The sequence below is a fragment of the Mus musculus genome, chromosome 13 (assembly GCF_000001635.26).
Source record: "Mus musculus strain C57BL/6J chromosome 13, GRCm38.p6 C57BL/6J".
In the NCBI taxonomy this organism is placed as follows: Eukaryota; Metazoa; Chordata; class Mammalia; order Rodentia; family Muridae; genus Mus; species Mus musculus.
In genome coordinates, this window is record NC_000079.6 from 19,342,835 (window position 1) to 19,360,217 (window position 17,383).

At 40.1% G+C, this 17,383-nt stretch overlaps 1 protein-coding gene, 1 gene segment (V, D, J or C) and 1 further gene, besides 1 other annotated feature; 2 read left to right on the plus strand and 1 right to left on the minus strand.

Annotated features, from left to right (window-relative positions):
• Positions 1–13,642, plus strand: part of Tcrg (T cell receptor gamma chain) — a 178,435-nt gene extending 164,793 nt beyond the window's left edge.
• Positions 1,724–9,509, plus strand: Trgc4 (T cell receptor gamma, constant 4). The segment is given in 4 exon segments: positions 1,724–2,053; positions 6,702–6,755; positions 7,496–7,540; positions 9,367–9,509. Coding segments are annotated over 4 exon segments (572 nt in total).
• Positions 13,337–13,642: an enhancer (gamma 4 enhancer).
• The window catches only part of Stard3nl (STARD3 N-terminal like), a 38,138-nt gene continuing 35,596 nt past the window's right edge, over positions 14,842–17,383 (minus strand). For all 4 annotated transcript variants that reach the window (NM_024270.3, XM_030247456.1, XM_030247453.1 and 1 more), the window contains exons 8-9: positions 16,144–16,217; positions 14,842–15,295 (exon numbers count right to left, since the gene is read on the minus strand). In NM_024270.3, coding sequence (NP_077232.2) covers positions 16,159–16,217 — 59 coding nt within the window. In that variant the 3' untranslated portion in view covers positions 14,842–15,295; positions 16,144–16,158. The remainder of the gene's footprint in view (positions 15,296–16,143; positions 16,218–17,383) is intronic.

A 17,383-nucleotide genomic window follows, 5' to 3' on the forward strand; every position in this document is an offset into this window, starting at 1 on the left:
TTCCTGCTCTGTAGCTTGACTCTTTACATGGACGCTTACATTAACTACTTTATTACTAATGTTTTCAATTTGTGTAATTACATGAAGCATCACAGAAAGGTAATGTTCTGTAGTAGAGCCAAACTTACCTCCTCCCCCCCTCAAGAGAAAAGGGGGTCATTATGAATATGTGTTTATTAAATCAGTGAGTCCTGGATCTTGGATTACTTCTGTAATGCAACTACACGATGTGACATGCCTCACTTGTATTTCTGTATTGGTATCAAAATTGTTGGAAATATTGAAGATTCTAAAAGAAGTAAGCTGTACGAAATAGCACTCCTTAGCTAATAATTCAAAGCTGCCTGTATACTCATGAAGAGACAGCTATAGAAATAAGCACAGGTTAGCATGCTCTGGTGCATAGTGCAGAATTAAAATTCAATTCTCTGGAAACTGTCAGAGAATCTTCAAGTTAAAAGTAAATTTTCCAAGCAAGGAATAGCTTATGAGGTCATCACTAAGAAATCACATCCTGGGGTTGGGAATTGCTGATCGGTGGTAGCATTCTTGCATAGCATGCCAGTAGCCCCACCCAAGAGAATTTACTTTATAAAATAACTCAAGTCATTTATTAATTGGAGATGGATCCTAGTAAGACGTCATGTTATACTCCACCTAGATGCCAATCATTCCTCTCAGCTGAATCACAAAATGCCCGTATTATTTAGTATATATTTATTAAATGTTCAAATACATGAATACTGTAACTGGTTCATAAAAAGGGAAGAAATATTTAAAAGTGTAATTACATGCTAGGCCAAAAGCTGATTTATACATGAAAATCTTTTAAGAAAAAAAATTTCTTCTTATAGTTTTTAAAGTTCCTATTGATCATAGAAGAAGTGTTAAGATACATACATAAGCACAAACACCTGCTACCATCACTCATGGCCATTATTCTGTAAATTTTCCATTCAATCATTTGCCTGAGTATACTTTAATTATGTTTCCACAATCAGGGTAGAGTAGGTACACAACACTGATTCTGAGTGTTTTTCACTTGGTACTATGCTACAAAGATTCTTCCCAGCTATTGTTCTTAAATTACTCATAGTTGCTTGTACCACAAAGATAATTACCTCCATCTTTAGTGGGTAACGCTGTAAGATTAATATAAAGACTGAGTATTTTTAGTAGAAGTTGTAGATTTGTTCTTATTTCCACCAAATTCAAGATACTACAAATCATTTGAAAGGGAAGCTTTAAAAATGATGCAGCTCACAAACCTAGAGTTGGTTAGATGCAGAAATGAGATGCTGTGGAATGGTAAACACTAGAAAATGCATGATTGGCAGCAGAGATCCATGGGCACAGCCAAGGGGTCTAGTCAATGGTCAGTAGTGTACTTGGAAGGAGATGGACACTAAAGCAGGCAGCCCACGTTGTGATATCTCATATGGGCACTTTGAGATTCAGCTAAGTAGAGGGTGGGCTACTTGAATTGCAAATGCATGGGAGAGTGACTTATTCAGTCAGTCTAAGAGAGAAAAACCTTTATCAATTGTGTATGTTTAAAGGAGGGACAAAAATAAGAATCTGCAACCTATGGTGGGCAGAAGTCTACAGTGGGTACTACAGTCGTAATTTGTCTTCTGAGCACTGTGCATCAGTTTATGTTAAATCCATTCAACATTCGAGTCTCCCTAATAGTTTTATTTTTATTTTTTACATTTCCCTACAGACAAACGCACTGACTCAGACTTTTCTCCCAAGCCTACTATTTTCCTTCCTTCTGCTGCTGAAACAAATCTCCATAAGGCTGGGACCTACCTTTGTCTCCTTGAAAAGTTCTTTCCTGAAGTCATAAGGGTGTATTGGAAAGAAAAGGATGGTGAAAAGATTCTGGAATCCCAGGAAGGAAACACCATAAAAACTAATGACAGATACATGAAATTTAGTTGGCTGACGGTGACTGAAGATTCAATGGCTAAAGAACATAGTTGCATTGTCAAACACGAAAACAACAAAAGAGGAGTTGACCAAGAGATTCTGTTTCCTCCCATAGGTAAAGGTACGTGTAATTTAAGGTACATACAACTTTGCACATGTAAAAGGGAATTGTCCTGTTGCTATAGTATGTATTTATAAAAGTAAAGTATGAATCTTTCTTCAGAATTATAACACTGTAATCACAGAACCATATTCTTCTGTCCCCGAGAATGTTACAGGTGGGGAAAAACTAGCAGAATATTTGCTTTCAATTCACTCAGCCTCAGTGACACTACGTAAAACATGACACTCATATCGTATTTTTAAAGAATTCCTGCATAGATTAAATGAAGGAACAGACCCTAAAGCATCTAGCAACTCATCTAGCAACTCAGTGACTGAACTGCTGTTCCCCTTTTGCTGACTACTTGACTCAGACATAAGATCAATACACCTTCCTCAGAAATGTTCTACCTGTAAAATTATCATAATTACCTAATTCAATTTTGATACACTAAATTTTGTTTACAGAAAGTTTTTAACTGACAAGATAGTGCTCACACAAAATATTTACATTCAACAACAACAACAAAAATAGGTCTATTTGGCAACAGAAGATGTATGCTAGCCTTGAGGTTATCTGATTTCTGTTTTACATGGCACTGGTAGACAGCATTCATAATTTAAATTTGCATGAAGCTAATATATACACGACATACCTGTTGTCTATAGTGAATAGATATTTTTTTTGTCATTGGTGAATGCAACCACTTGGGTAGACAATTGCTATGTCAGCTGTATGCCAGACCGAGTGAGATGAGTGAGATGTGAATAGTTTAGGATGAGAATAGTTTAGGGTCCCTGTGACTGCAGAGGAGAGCCTGTATTCTGCTCCTCGTCATTTAACATCATGCATCATTCAGGTACCCTTTTCTAGGTACTTTCACACAGCTAAGCAGAGGGATGTGTGGGCAAAGACTGGTGATGGGCCACTAGCTAGATCACCATGTGGGTATGTTGTCATCCTGTTTTGAAAGCATTCCTAAGGCCCCAGATTGACAGAGAAAAACAATTCATATTCTCCCATGTGGTTAACAAGTCCTTTCAATCTAGTGGAGAAGCATACAAATGACACAACTTGAGGACATCTTTGCCATTTGTCCATCAGATGTCCTCAGTAAGTCTTTGTCCTCTGGAATACTTTGTTTCAACAGTGGCCTGCCATGCCTGTCAAGTGGCCAGCTTTCACCTACAGTTGTCATTGAGAGAAAATGAATTAATAGCAATGAAAGAAGTTGTTTGCTACAGCAAAGCAAAGTATTACAAGATAGCCCCATAATCTACTTCCAGCTTAAAGAGATAGAAGCAATATAAATACACAAAACAGAAAGCGAACAACCATTTTATTAGATTGATTATGTTATGACCTTTCTAGTGGTCAGGAAAAAAATAAAAGAACAGTAAAACCCTTAGGGATGAATCTGTACTGAGGAGACATTCCACTTATTAAATTTGCTTACAGTGAACTCTAAAGCAAGCATCTGCCATGTGCATCTCCTGGCAGGAAAGAGATCAAGGGCATTCTCTGCAATGGGATTCAACAAAGAGTTTCTGATGCTGCCTCCGGGGTATGTTTTGTCTTAATGGTTGAAGCCTCAAAGTCATACAGTGAAATAGAACTTAATGACATAATTATAAAAGAACATGTATTCGGTCTCTAAGACTGCCATTACCTTTGGGTGAAAGACTTAAGATACATACAGATTATATTATTAGTAACCCTAGTCTCTGTACCTCATTCAGTATATGCTGATAGTGATTTTCATTTCTCTTTTATATAATAAAGTCACTCAAAAAACAAAAAGTAGACTTTTAGAGCCAGCAGGCAGAATTGAAGATAGAAACCAAACATGTTCATATTTATATTCCCATTAAAACACCCATTTTCATGCACACAGAACCTGTTCTTCAATAAAGTCAATTAGTGGAAGGAAATACATTTCTATGAGAATACATGTAGCATAAAAATAAACTCAAAGAACAAATGTATGCTTTTCCAACATCATTTAAAATAATTAAACACCATATTATTTTTACTTTTTAAAACTCTTATTTGTCTCTGTCTTATCTCACGTTTTATACAGAAAACTAGAAATACAACTTGGATTATCTGTGTATCCTTATAAATAACTGCACAGGCACCTTTAGATGTTATAATTAGAATTGATATCTTAGCAGGTTGATTTTCATTTTCTTTTTTTTTTTTTTTTTTTTTTTTTTTTAGATAGAGTCTTACTTTGTATCCCTGGCTAGCCTGGAACTCACTGTATAGACTAGGCTTGCTTTCTATAGTGTGACAGGAAATCCAAGCACATTCAGGGCCATAGATCAACTGATACTCTTATTTTTCCATTAAGCATGTAGTTATATATCTTCTCTTCTGTTCCAGACAGTGTTCTAGGACCTAGGACACAAGAAAAATAGGCCCGACAGGGCAGTGTTGGGAATTGCATTGAGTTGTAATAAACATGTAATCATCATCATATATGAATTAATTACATACAATGCAACAAACATTTCTGGAATTGCAAGGCTCACGTTTTAATGGCTGTCTTTTTTGACATTAAGTCTCTATGCACATGTGTACAGATGTGTGTGTGTGTGTGCGTGTGTGTATACACACATACACACACACACACACAAATACGGTAAAATAATAGTTGTAGGTAGCTGACTAGTGTTTGCTTTCCTTTCCTTTCCTTTAGCTGCCAACATCATTACTCCCACAGAATCTGCTTTGAAGACTGAGAGTGATAAGTTTTAGATTGTATTGTCCTCTTTTTAGTCTTTTGAGCTTTTGATATACCCTGCTTTAAGTAGAAAAAAACAGAATGACTGAATTTTGCAGAACAGACTGGGTGCTGAGTGATATTTAAAGAAATCAATTGTTTCCTTGGCATCATATTAATATAGAAAATTAACAAATGAGATGTAAATGAAATGCTCTAAATGATTGCAAAGAAGAATCTAATCCATCCATTCATCCTTCCATCCATCTACCCAAATATCCCACCACTCATCCATTCACCCACCCGCCATTTAATGACTCGAGAATATGTGATACCAAATTACTCTAGTATTGCTTTTTAACATTGATAAATAAAACCTACACCTTAAATTGATTCAAAGAACCAGACACTTAAGCAAACAACAAAAAAATAAAAACCCTACAAAGGCTTGGCTTTCCCCCAAAAGTAACTATAGAGAAAACAATATATTCTTTATATGATAGGATTTTAATTTGGAGGATAATAATACAGGACTTGAGGACAAAGTGTTACTCATCTAGAAAGGGTTCGTGAAATGCCTTATACCAAAAGAAGTTGGCTTCTGTAGCAGTAGCCCATAACCAGCATGTTCACACAAAAATAGCTGTAGTTCAATAGCTCAGAAAGCCTGATATGTGTGCCTCTGTGACTTGGTATTTTTCTTCTGCAGCTTTCCATGGGTTCTTTCTATTGTAGTTTTCATATCTTGGCTTTAACAGGCCATGCAGAAGTTCTTTTCTGATTGTATTTGGAATTTTAAGACTGTCTTGTACTTGGATATCTATATCTTTCCCTGATTTGAGAATGTTCTATTATAGTTTCAGTGAATACATTTTTGAGACCTATAGCCAGTTTTAACTTAGCTCTTCTTCATACCCCATGGTTCCTAAGATTTAATCTCTAGATTACTTGTCAGAATTCATGAATTTGTGGTCATGCTTATTTTTCTTTACTGATATCTAACTTCTCAAACAAGTATCCTATGCCAAATATTTTTATTTTGGTTGAAAAATATAAATTCACTATAAGTTTGATGAAATTTACAAAAGTATTTCCCACATATCCTGTCTATTAAATTCACTTTCAAATCACACACACACACACACACACACACACACAAACACACACACACACTTTCAAATCCTTTAAATATTGACCCTCTCATTATGAGTTACTCAAGCTCTTTAAAGTTTATCTTTTAATTTGTAGTTAGGACATCTAGAATTCAACTCCCTTTAGTGGTACAGGAGAGCTAAACATGATGCTGCCCAGGATGCATTTGCCCAGTTCCTGGAGCAGTAGTGATCACAGAATGGACCACAGCAGCTCTTACGCACTCAGCCGCATGTCCACAAGCACCTGACCTCTAGAGACCAAGCATAGGGATAGGAAACTTGGAGAAATGAATTATTGAGAAAGCTGTGGCTGCCTTCTCTGCTTAGATAGAAATTGGCCTAAATCAGACACCCTCAAGGGTGGATGAGTCTTTTGTTGACTCTAAGGTAAGACACATTCACTGTAGGTAGAACATGAGATGTCCGAAGTCTTAAATCAGCCCATCTGAAATTTTTTCCATTAACCATATCTTTTGGGCAACATTCTGGCAATTTTTATGCATGGACATATAGATACAGAAGAAAAGCAGGGAATCTGGAATATAGTATTTCAGGTATGGTAAAAAAAATGTATACTTCACAATATATACTTTGGTATCTTTGTGTGTAAAACTATATGATAACTGTTATCTATAAAGTCTCAAAAATCAATTATTCTTGGGTTTTGAGCCTCATAATTTTTAATATGGCTTCTCTGGTCTCTGTGTCAAGACTTCATATATATTAATTCACACATACTTTCAAATAATGTGCATGGATAACTAACTAGTGCCTTAATTTCTTTTAGCTTTCACAACTATTAATGTTAATCCCAGAGATAGTGTTTTGCGGCATGAAAATGGTAAGTTTGAATATATGCTTGCCTTTACCTCTTGAAAAAGGGTTTTTCTTCTATCACCTCATCTTTTGAATGTTCTTGGATTCTTGTTAAAAGACAAACAAAAACAAGTGCTAAATGCAGCAGAAGTCTGGGTTGCATTGTAAATCAGTATTTTCTCCATGTCACCATAGATTAGAAACAATTTCCATCTGAAACTTTACCAACAAAAATAGAAGTGTTTTTCCATTATCAGAAAGATTTGCACTGAAATTCTCAGCCCTGGTAGCTAAAAACAAAACAAAACAAACAAACAAACAAAGATGCAATCTTCTAAGAAATATTAAGATGCACCAAGTAAGTGCTGTGAGGCCTGTAAGTGCTGTAAATTAAGTGCTGTGAGGCCTGTAAGTGCTGTAAATTAAGTGCTGTGAGGCCTGCCTGAAATCTGAGCACTTGGGAGGCAATGGCAGAAGATTCAAATGTTCAAGACCAGCCTATGATCGATGAGAGTGTCTTTGTTACATGTTTTCATGTGTTCATGGGGTTAACAGGGGGATCTGAGACAGTATGTGTTCGGATTCATGTGTGTATACACATGAACATATACACACATGAATATGTGCATGCGCAAGCTAGAGGAAAACCTTTGGTGTCATCCTGTGTGTGTGTGTGTGTGTGTGTGTGTGTGTGTGTGTGTGAGGGGTTGGGAGAGAGAATGTCAAATAGTGTAACTCAGTAGAACTTGCTCTCATTTCTCCTAGTTAACAATGCTACTGATCTGGAAGATTGCATGAAAGGAAGAAAGGGTATGTTGTCATCGTCGTTTCCTCTCTTTCCCTTTATCTTGTCATAGAGAACATGATCTCAATCATCATAAGTTTGAATTTCTCTGCTTTAAAGAAAGGCCATAATGGCTGGAACTGCAGTTTAGACTGAGTGACACTATATCTTAAACCCATCGTTTCCTAGTCATATCAACAATTTGTCTTTGTGCGATACGATTTTGACTAGGGGCTCCAGATTTTTTACTACTTTTTCCCCCTACTAATCACATTTCCTAATACCTACAGAGTCCATTTTAGACAAAAGGCCCTTGAGCTGGGTTCTGTGTGTGTATCTTGTGTATCTGTCTCTCTTGTGACTCCTCTCATACACTGTAATTGTTTCCTCCATTGTTTAGATGTGGCTAGTGAGCTAATATTAAGTCCTCTGTACATGTCACACATTCAGATCTGGGGTACAACTCAGATCATCAAACAGCAACTGATGTCCTCGCAGTTTTGCATTTTCCCCCTAAGTCACAGAATAAGGTATTGTCTTCTGTGCATTGCTATATGAATGGGGAAGAACATGGGTTTCACACTGTATCTGCCTAGTGGTCCAGTCTTCCTAGTGATCCTTCTGTACATATATGCAAGAGTGACGTCCATTCTGTCAGCAGAGTGTGCTTCACCTGGCAATGGAGAATGATTACCTAAATTCCCAGTTACTCATGAGAGTGCCACGGTGTCAGATACCCAGCATACTCACCATGTTTAGTCATCAGAGTGAGTACTAGTTTCTGCTCCTTCCCCCTGATATACACACCAAAATGAAACTCATACATCTATTCTAGGGCTAACTGCTCTTCCATCTCCTCAGGGCCATGAACTCAGAATCTGATGTACCACATGAGGAATGGACCTGACCAAGGACAGAGTTAAAAATTTCATTACTTGAGATCTCTTATCTTTATGCCAGAAACAATCATGGCCTTGACTCATTAAGTAGCTATTTTTGTGGCTCTCCAATTCCATCACTACATTAATTGACAACAGCAAATATTTCTTATCAAAGTCCAATTAGCCATTATATACTAGTGAGAGCCTTGAGAGAGACAGGCGAGTGTCTTGGGAAACCTGGATTGACAGGGTGCCTCAGGCTTTTCTTTAGTGCTTGCTTCTACAGTGTCCTATTAATCCCACTGTGCTAGCACTGGGTTTCCATAGTCCATGTCTCCTGGAGGAGCACTACAGGCTTCTACAGTGCTTCAGATGTTCTATGTTGTATTTGTGCTTTTATTTTTTTTTATGTCTGCGCTGTTATTTTTACTTGGAAATATATAAAGAAATTAGGTAACATTTCTTTACAGTCACTTCTGTAGACTTATGCTGTGGGTTACTCAATACATATTAGGCAAACTCTTTTTTTTCTGTGCCCACTGTTTGATTGCAAATAGAAATGAAAAATCTTCTTCTACAAAAAGCTATGAATTTGTGAAAAAGGGAAACATTTTATGTGCAAAGATATCAGAATATTATTTAGAATTTGCTTTGTACGTGATGGATATTATGTTACTATTTAGATATGCCAGAATGAAAATTTCTAAACTTATACCCCACTTAACCTTCAAATGGATGCATCTATCCCGAATGCAAATTCTCTTTTCAGTAGTAGGAAGATTACAAATGAACTTATCAAATGTTGTTGTTAATTTGACTTCTAAGATGAGTCCTCTTGCTCCTTCTGCTAAGAGTGGTCAGTGGTGAGTTGTCCCTCAATGTAGGTCACCAGAAAAAAAAAAAAAAAAAGGTTGACTATGTGTGCTGTTTTGACAAAAGAGCAGATGACACTAACTCCAGGATTCCTTTAGATATGTTGCAGCTTCAGGTCACCACCACCTATGCATTCTACACCTACCTCATCCTGTTCTTCAAGAGCATGGTCCACTTGGCCTTCGTTGTATTCTGTCTATTCAGAAGAGCAGCCATGTCCTGTGATGATCAACGTTCATAATGGATGGTGAAACAGGAGAGTCCTGCTATCTTCATCCTTCCTGCATCTCAATATCTGCTGAGGGTCTAGCGGGGCTTGATTGCTGTCTTTGACCTCCTCGAGGACACATATGCATGATTTTTGTATCATTACTATAGTTCTCACAGCAGAGTGGAAACTGATCAACTTTACTCTTCAACAGACCGTAGCTTCCAAGCATCCAGCCATCCTAACCCATCCTCTCTCAGCCCCTCTAGCAGATCCCAGCATCACAGGCCCAATGCACACAAACTGCTGCTCCTAGGCACCCCATTTCATACCCTAGAACCAGATAATTCCCCCAGAGCCTCCACTTCATATGCCCTAAATAACTTTATTTGAACTTGGATATTGTGCTTTGCTTTACAAAATACAGTAATAAAATCCAGACTACTTTTGGTGTGATATGTGTTTTTATTTGTGACAGTGATTGAAGGTTCAAGGTGCAAAGAAACATGACAAGGGACCTAGGACATGTTATATCTGTTGGTAACAAGGTCCAAAACTATAATCCTAAATCTGAGATGATGGATGGGAAAATATTCTGGAGCAGTGGGTCCTAGGAGATGCAGCCAAGTACAGGAGCCAATGGGACTGCTTTCTCAGGGGGAAACTAGGTCATCGGGTTTAAGTCGTTCCCATGGAAACAGGATGTGTGCTATGTGATCTGTGCATGTTTCACAGTACCATGCTTCCCAATCCTCACATTGTTCCCAGGAAAGCTACGCAAACCCCAGAGAGGAAAGCCAATGGAGATTAATACATGGACTGTAGACCTGAGGACCTAGGTTTCAACCCTGGATCCAGAATCTAGAGTCTGTGTGAGGCCAAATACTGAACTAGTTTGCTCCTGTAAAAGAAAGAATGATGTGTCCATTGGAGCTGTGCACATTACATGGGTTAATAAAGTTCTGTGCTGGCCAGTCCTTGAGAGCCTCAGGCTATGTTCCAGGCTTTACCTTAGAAATATTGGATAGCACACCCAGCCCTCACACAAAGGCACAGGTTTAGCTTCTACTAGCGTGCCAGGCAAATTACAATTCTCTGAGTACACTGATGTGAGTATAACTCTATTCTATAGAACATTTACACTCACTGATTTTCAATTAACAGTCATAATTTGAAATGAGGCTTGTCGGTGCATTTGTTTCATAGACATAGATAAATTATGCAAGTATTATGTGCCTTCCTTAAGTCACTCTCAATTAGAAAAATAAAACAACTGGCTTGAATCATCCCAAGAGTTTCCTGAAGGGCTTGCATTCTGCTTTCCTTACATATACGCCAGGTCACCTACTATTCATCCATTCTCAGACTTTCTTCTTCGGGAAAGACTCTGCTCTACTCTGGAATCACAGCAGTCCCCCCCCCACCCCCCGCCGTCAGCAGAGACTCTGCCTCCATCTGGGAGTAGCTACCATGCCCTGGCTCTTTCTGGGAGAGCACTAGTGAAGTGGGCTATGGGCTGCAGGTACCATGGGGCCACTATTAATGCTCTCAGGATGGGAACAACATTCTGACAGCTAGCTCTTCCACGCTGGAAGTCCTCAGACGTGCCATATGGAAGACTCAATACATTTCTGAGGAGGAAGGCAGTTGTGCATCCTTCTACATCCAAGGCTTCTTCACCAAAATTGATACATACAGGGAAGCTGTGAGCTTTGATGGGAGGACCCTGGACCAGAAATCACACTCCAAAGCCATTTTAAGAGTTGGAGAGAGTTGGCCTCCTACTCTTTTCCCTCCCACAGTGATCCATAACATGTATGTAATTATAGAATCCCACGCTTGATGAATATCTATACTATAAAAACTTCAAGTCATTGTAAACAACTTTTCCTTAAATATTTTTCAATCTTTGAGAGCATTCATTTTTTTCTCCCAGCTATGTGAAATAGACATTACGTTACGTGTATGATTTAGTCTCGTGATGAAATTTAACTACGTTGTAGAGAACATATTCCAGTTTCTATGCACCTGCAAATTCAATTGCAGAAAGCCTAATGAAGAACATTGATCATGGTATGTGGAACCTTAATTTATATCTCATTCATACACAATGAGACAAGGCTAATTGACTTTCTATAGGTTGGGAAACCGAGGCCTAGATGAGTAAGAAACCTTCCCAGAACTATGCAACTAAGAAGTAGAGCAAGAATTTGAACCCAGGCTGCCTGGGCTCACCAGCCCAGCTCTTGTGTTAATCATTTGACTATGGAGCAGAAAAAGGTATTCCTCAGGAAAACCTTCCTCATCAGGCTAAAAATGATTGAGAGAATGCTCCATCTCCCTTCCATCTCCTGGCTTTATGATGTTGTTAAAATTACAGAGCTAGAAACCAACCTGTTATAGATTGTGTATGCCAGGCCGACTTCCACCCCGACTTCCTGCCCACCAAGGCTGTTGTGCTACATACCACAGGTTGGGATAAAATGAATTTGGGATCAGAAGTCTGCACTCAAAGGCACTCATAGAAAACAAAGATTTGCACAATCTCACATGCAGAAAGTCCTGTCTGAACAGTAGCCTTTTTCCAAAACTTCAAAAGGTCTCAACTACAATTATCCAGAGTCTTACCCCCAAGGCAGGCCTTTGAGAAGAAACTGAGTGTGCCCCAAGCCCCTCAATAGCGGGGAGAATTTGGCTGGCAAGCTTTTCAGGTATTCTTACACATCCACGGTGCACAGGCAAGCAGAGTCCTTCAAATACTTCTCAACTATAAATACAACTAGTTTAGAAACTCCATGACTCAATTATAAACCAAAGAGAAAACTTCTAGACAACACACCTCAGAGTTTTCTCCAGTACTTAGGTACAAGCACTTTTATTTTTTTATTTTGCAATTACATAAATTTTGCAAAACAAAAATATGTCTTATGATGAACTCTCAAATCAATCCCTAAAGCCCTCATAAGAATTCGGGAATGGTGATAAACATTTTAATTAATGAGGCTAATATGCATATACTCGGTGATCACTGGCCAGTGAGCCTAGCTTATTTGGTGAGTTCAAGGTCACTGAGAGTGGACAGTGCCTGAAAGCCAACACTTGGGCTTGCCTCTATATGCATATCTACATATGCTTGCTCATATGTACAGTCACTGACTAATACCTTACTCATGATCTCTAGTGATACTGATATGCCAAATGCCCCTGCAGAGAGCCCGACTTGGCTCTGCAGCCCAGGTGTATGTGAACACCTGGGAGAGGCCTGACAAACTTCAGTGCTATGCTAACCTTCCAAGTATAAAACAGGATCTCAGGGTGGCATCAATTTATTTTTTTTTTAGAAAATAAACATCTCATCAGTTTGACACCTGTTTACATGTCTCTTTACATGTGTCTATTCATGTTCTTTCCCCATTTTCTACTGTGCAGCAATACCAGGAAACATGGCACCTCTTAGTGCATTTCTGTAAGCAGAGATAATAAGCCAAATGTTCTACATGCAGTAGCTGGATGAGAGGCCAGTGTTTGTGACACACCTTTTCTAATGGACACTTACCAAGTCAGAACCACATTTGAATCAATAATATCTAACTTTAACACTGGAAAGGCTGTTTATAATCAGCCTCCGTCTAAATAACAGGTTCTCTGGAAAGGAAGCAGAGCGCCATTTTGGAACAACTCATGAACAAGACTCGGAGATAACTCCTTGATGGTCCTGAGTTGATGCAATGTTTTCCATCCAAGTTCCAGGCCCAGCTTTGCAGACATGGAACTCTTTCTGCAGTGCCAAGTACAGACACAGAACGGACAAGCAGCAGCAAGAGCTTTGTGAGGCCGTGACCAGCCAGGATGCAGGCAGCATCTCCTGTGGTCAGACATCTCAGCAGCCTCCTTCCAGAGCCCACCTGGGCTCCCAAGCCTCAGCAGTACAGAGTGTCAGTTGCAGGAGAGGAGGGGACACCGGAGGTGTGCAGGATGGCGTTGCTATGGTTGGTGGCTTTATTTTCTCAGGCATCTTTCGTTTATCTGTTTGGTCAATGTGGTTGCTTCCTGGAAAATGCTCAAAGTCAAACCCACCACTACTGACTGGGGCGACACAAAGGGTAGCTAGGGTATTAGAAGAGAAAATAAGAGCAGTTAAACCGCAGCCAGCTCTGCTCTGCTTCAAAAGGTCACGGCTAGTAGGAAAAAAAAAATTAGCTTCATGCTGTGTGGTGGCTTCAAACTGCAGAGTCACACTGCGGACAGCAGGACTCCTGGGGTGGACCCTCGGTGCTCAGCTGCTTCAGCTGGCATCAGATGCTGACACTTTTAACTTGTTTTCTCAGAGTACAAAGAGGGTGCTAAATGTGCATTGTGACTCCAGCTGATGGCGATGCGGGCCACAGTAATGTGCTTTATGAGCAAAGCAATGGAAGCCAATCCAATGCACTGAAACTCTCATCTGGGCTGATCCCGGAGGCACCACAGTAACACTAACTCTAGGATACCATCATGCAGTCAGTAATGAGAGGTCAGAGGACAGGCTGGGTGCAGAGTCGACACCCACACCCCAGGGCTCTTTCGTCCTGACTGCCTCTGAGATCATCTCCCTAGGACGCAGTGTCTGATTTCACAATTGCACACATATGATGTGCACCTGTGTCTGTGACCCGTCAACTACACATGGCTGCAGTCTTCCTGAGAGGTCTGGCTGCATCTGCTGGCTCAGGCTGGCACTGTTTCTCAGCACTGACATCCAACTAGGCTTCAAGTACATACTGCTCCACTCTTGACACAGGCAATTATTCCTGAAATTGTTCCATCAAGTTCCTGAGGTCCTGCCCCAAGAGCAGACCTAGAGAGTTCCCTCTAGTCTCCCTTACTATAAGTAGCCCTTCTTTGTTGCACCCAGTCTCCCTGCCAGACTCCTTGTGGCACTGCTCAAGTGGGCATACTCTTGAAACAGTGCCTATGCAGGACTGGATCTGCACAGGGCCCGCTTCCACCCAAGCCTGAAGCATTGCTCCTGCATGCATGCAGTTAACCTTCCTAGCATGACCCAGCCAATGATGCAGCCTCACAGTCTGCCCTTCTGGGAAGCCGAAATTGAATTTGGAAAAAATGTCTGGACAAACAGCCGATGACGTAAATTAGTTCATATTAATCCTAAGGAAGTAAACGTGCAGGAAAAGGCGGAGCAAAAGCAGCCACAGCCTTTGCAGGTTGTTTGTGTGCAGCACATCAGACCCTAGCGCAGAACAAGAAGTCCCAAGAGAGTCATACAAAACACAGGCCAAGAGTTTCTATGCACCCAGGCCACACCCTCTTCCTTTTATAACCCACCACTCCTGGACAAACATATAATACAGACAACACACAATCATCATTTTGATACGTTGGATTTATTATTTTAAAACTGTATAAAGAGCACATGTGCATGAGTTTAAAAACACAAGTGAAATGTAAGGAGTTAAAAAAGAAATACAAAAGAAATCTGAGACATGAAACCAAAAAAAAAAAATACATTCTGAGAATTGAAACAAAAAGGTATCTCTCACTTACTACAAAATTGTTATTTCAATATATTAAGCAGTCTTTTGATTCAGATGCAGCACAAGACCGAGTTATTCATTATCAGGTCAGACCGAAACTCACAGACTAGAGGAAGGAGCACAGCATGACCCAGTGGCCGCAGGCAGGGATGGTTTGAGTGGAGGTGGAGCGATGTCCATGAGGTATCACCATAAATAAACTCACTAGCTCCTCAGCATCCAGCAGCAAGCAGAGCCACCACTTCAGCTGTCTTCCTTGGATGACTCGCAGTGAGGTTCTTCACACTTAGAGAAAGAGTGAAGAAACAGTGAGCAGTGGCCAGAGCCAAGTTCTGTGCTGCCTGTCAGTTTCCTCACGGTACTGCGGGCAGGCTGTGACAGAGACACATGAAGGACACTGGCAGGACAACACACGGCTTTACTTCAAAGGCTTTAACATAAACACTGGTAATTTCATGCTGACAGTTTTGTCTCTTGTGTGTCCAGCTGCTGTGCTGGGCTGGGCTGTGTGCTGACAGTGTCACAGACACAGGGCTCATCTGCTGTGGCAGTGGCTGGGCCAGCGGCCTATCAGCCTTGCCTTGCTTGGTGAGCCAGTCTGATAGCCTCTTCCCCAGAAGCACTGCTGCCCCTCTGCTTGCTACTGTCTCTGGATGTTCAGTGACTTACCTGTCCTGTGAAGACACTCACCGGCGTCCTCCATGCTCGAGCTCACAGTTTTCCTATGAGAGGCTCCTGTGGGGAGCTGCACACGTCCCTGGGGGACACCTGGGTGGGTCTGAGCTCAGCTCCCCACTTTATGCTGTGCCACCACAAGTGTAACAGGGAGGTGCCATCAATCCCATCCCATCCCTCACAGGGCCGCTGACCTGAAGGCACCTTGGAGGGTGTTTGAAATTAAGCCAACAGCTGGCACTGATAGTCTGGCTAAGTTAAGTCTTATTTTCTTAGAAATGTGGGTTTCTGAGGAATCTTTTAAGCCACATATTTATAACCCATATACAATATGAAGGCCTTAATCTTAATTGTTGTTACATATACACACAAGCAGGATAAATCTGGCTCTGGCTGGCTGCACACTACATGACACACTTCAACACTTTGTTGATACAATTTCATTTATGAACACTCACTTCACAGAGCAGAACTCATAGTTCCAAAAGCGGTTTCTCACTCTCCTGTTTTTCCTCAGCTTCTTCTTCAGATCCTATGAGGCAGAAAAGAAAAGAAACGCCAGGGTCTTATTGAGTTAATGCTGCAAACGTCTTCACTGAAATGCAGACGTAAAGTATAATGTAGATATCAAAAAGAAACAGATTACTAGACTCATTTAAAGTGACCTTGGACTCTGCAGGAGAGAATTCAAACACCGCGTCTACCTTGGACTAGGCTGGTGAACGGACTCACTCACTCACTAGTCAAAGGCATTCACATAACAACAATTATCGCTTCCTAGACTTCAGCTCCCTCCTTGTTAAGCCTTGTTGGTGTGTTTTAAGCTTTTTAAATATATGTATATGTGTTCTGTCTGCATACGACTGTGAAATACATACATTCTTGAACATAGGTCTCCAGACTGGAGATACGGACGATAGTGAGCTCTTATATGGGTGCTGGGAATTGAATCCAATAATCTGGAATGCCAATGTTCTTAGCCACTGAAGCATCTCTCTAGCCCCACTGTGTATATATTCTTAAGTATACACTATATTTAATCTAGATGTTTTTGAAACCATGGCACAGGTTGAACTAGGCATAGTAATGATTCCTTTTTTTTTTCAAGATTGATTTAGTTTATGTATCTGAGTACACCATTGCTCTCTTCAGACACACCAGAAGAGGGCATCAGATCCCATTACAGATGGTTGTGAGCCACCATATGGTTGCTGAGAATTGAACTCAGGACCTCTGGAAGAGCCGTCAGTGCGTTTAACCACTGAGCCACCTCTCCAGCCCCACAGTAATGATTCCCAATGCTAAAGGAAGGTGCTGCCAGGTGGTCAGGTGCCCCAGGGACCAGCTCTCTGGAGAGATTTCCAGCTTTAGGTTTTACTACAATTGAGCAAGCTGTCTAGTTCTGAAATTCCTTCCTTTGTATCCTTACTAAACAAAAAAATACTAATTATTATCAGGACTTTTCCTCTAAAGATCAGAAATCAGAGCTAAACTACCAGTCTGAGTTATATTCTTTGAGTTAAATTTCTGTGAAATAACTTGCACTCACTTAAAATTAATTTATATATAATTTATAGTAACATGGAAATTATTGCAAAAGCAAATTCAAACCAAATAGTTAAATAAAAAGTTTGCACAGTCTAAGCTTACATATGACAAAATTAAAAACCCAAATATATATATGCACATGTGTGTGAG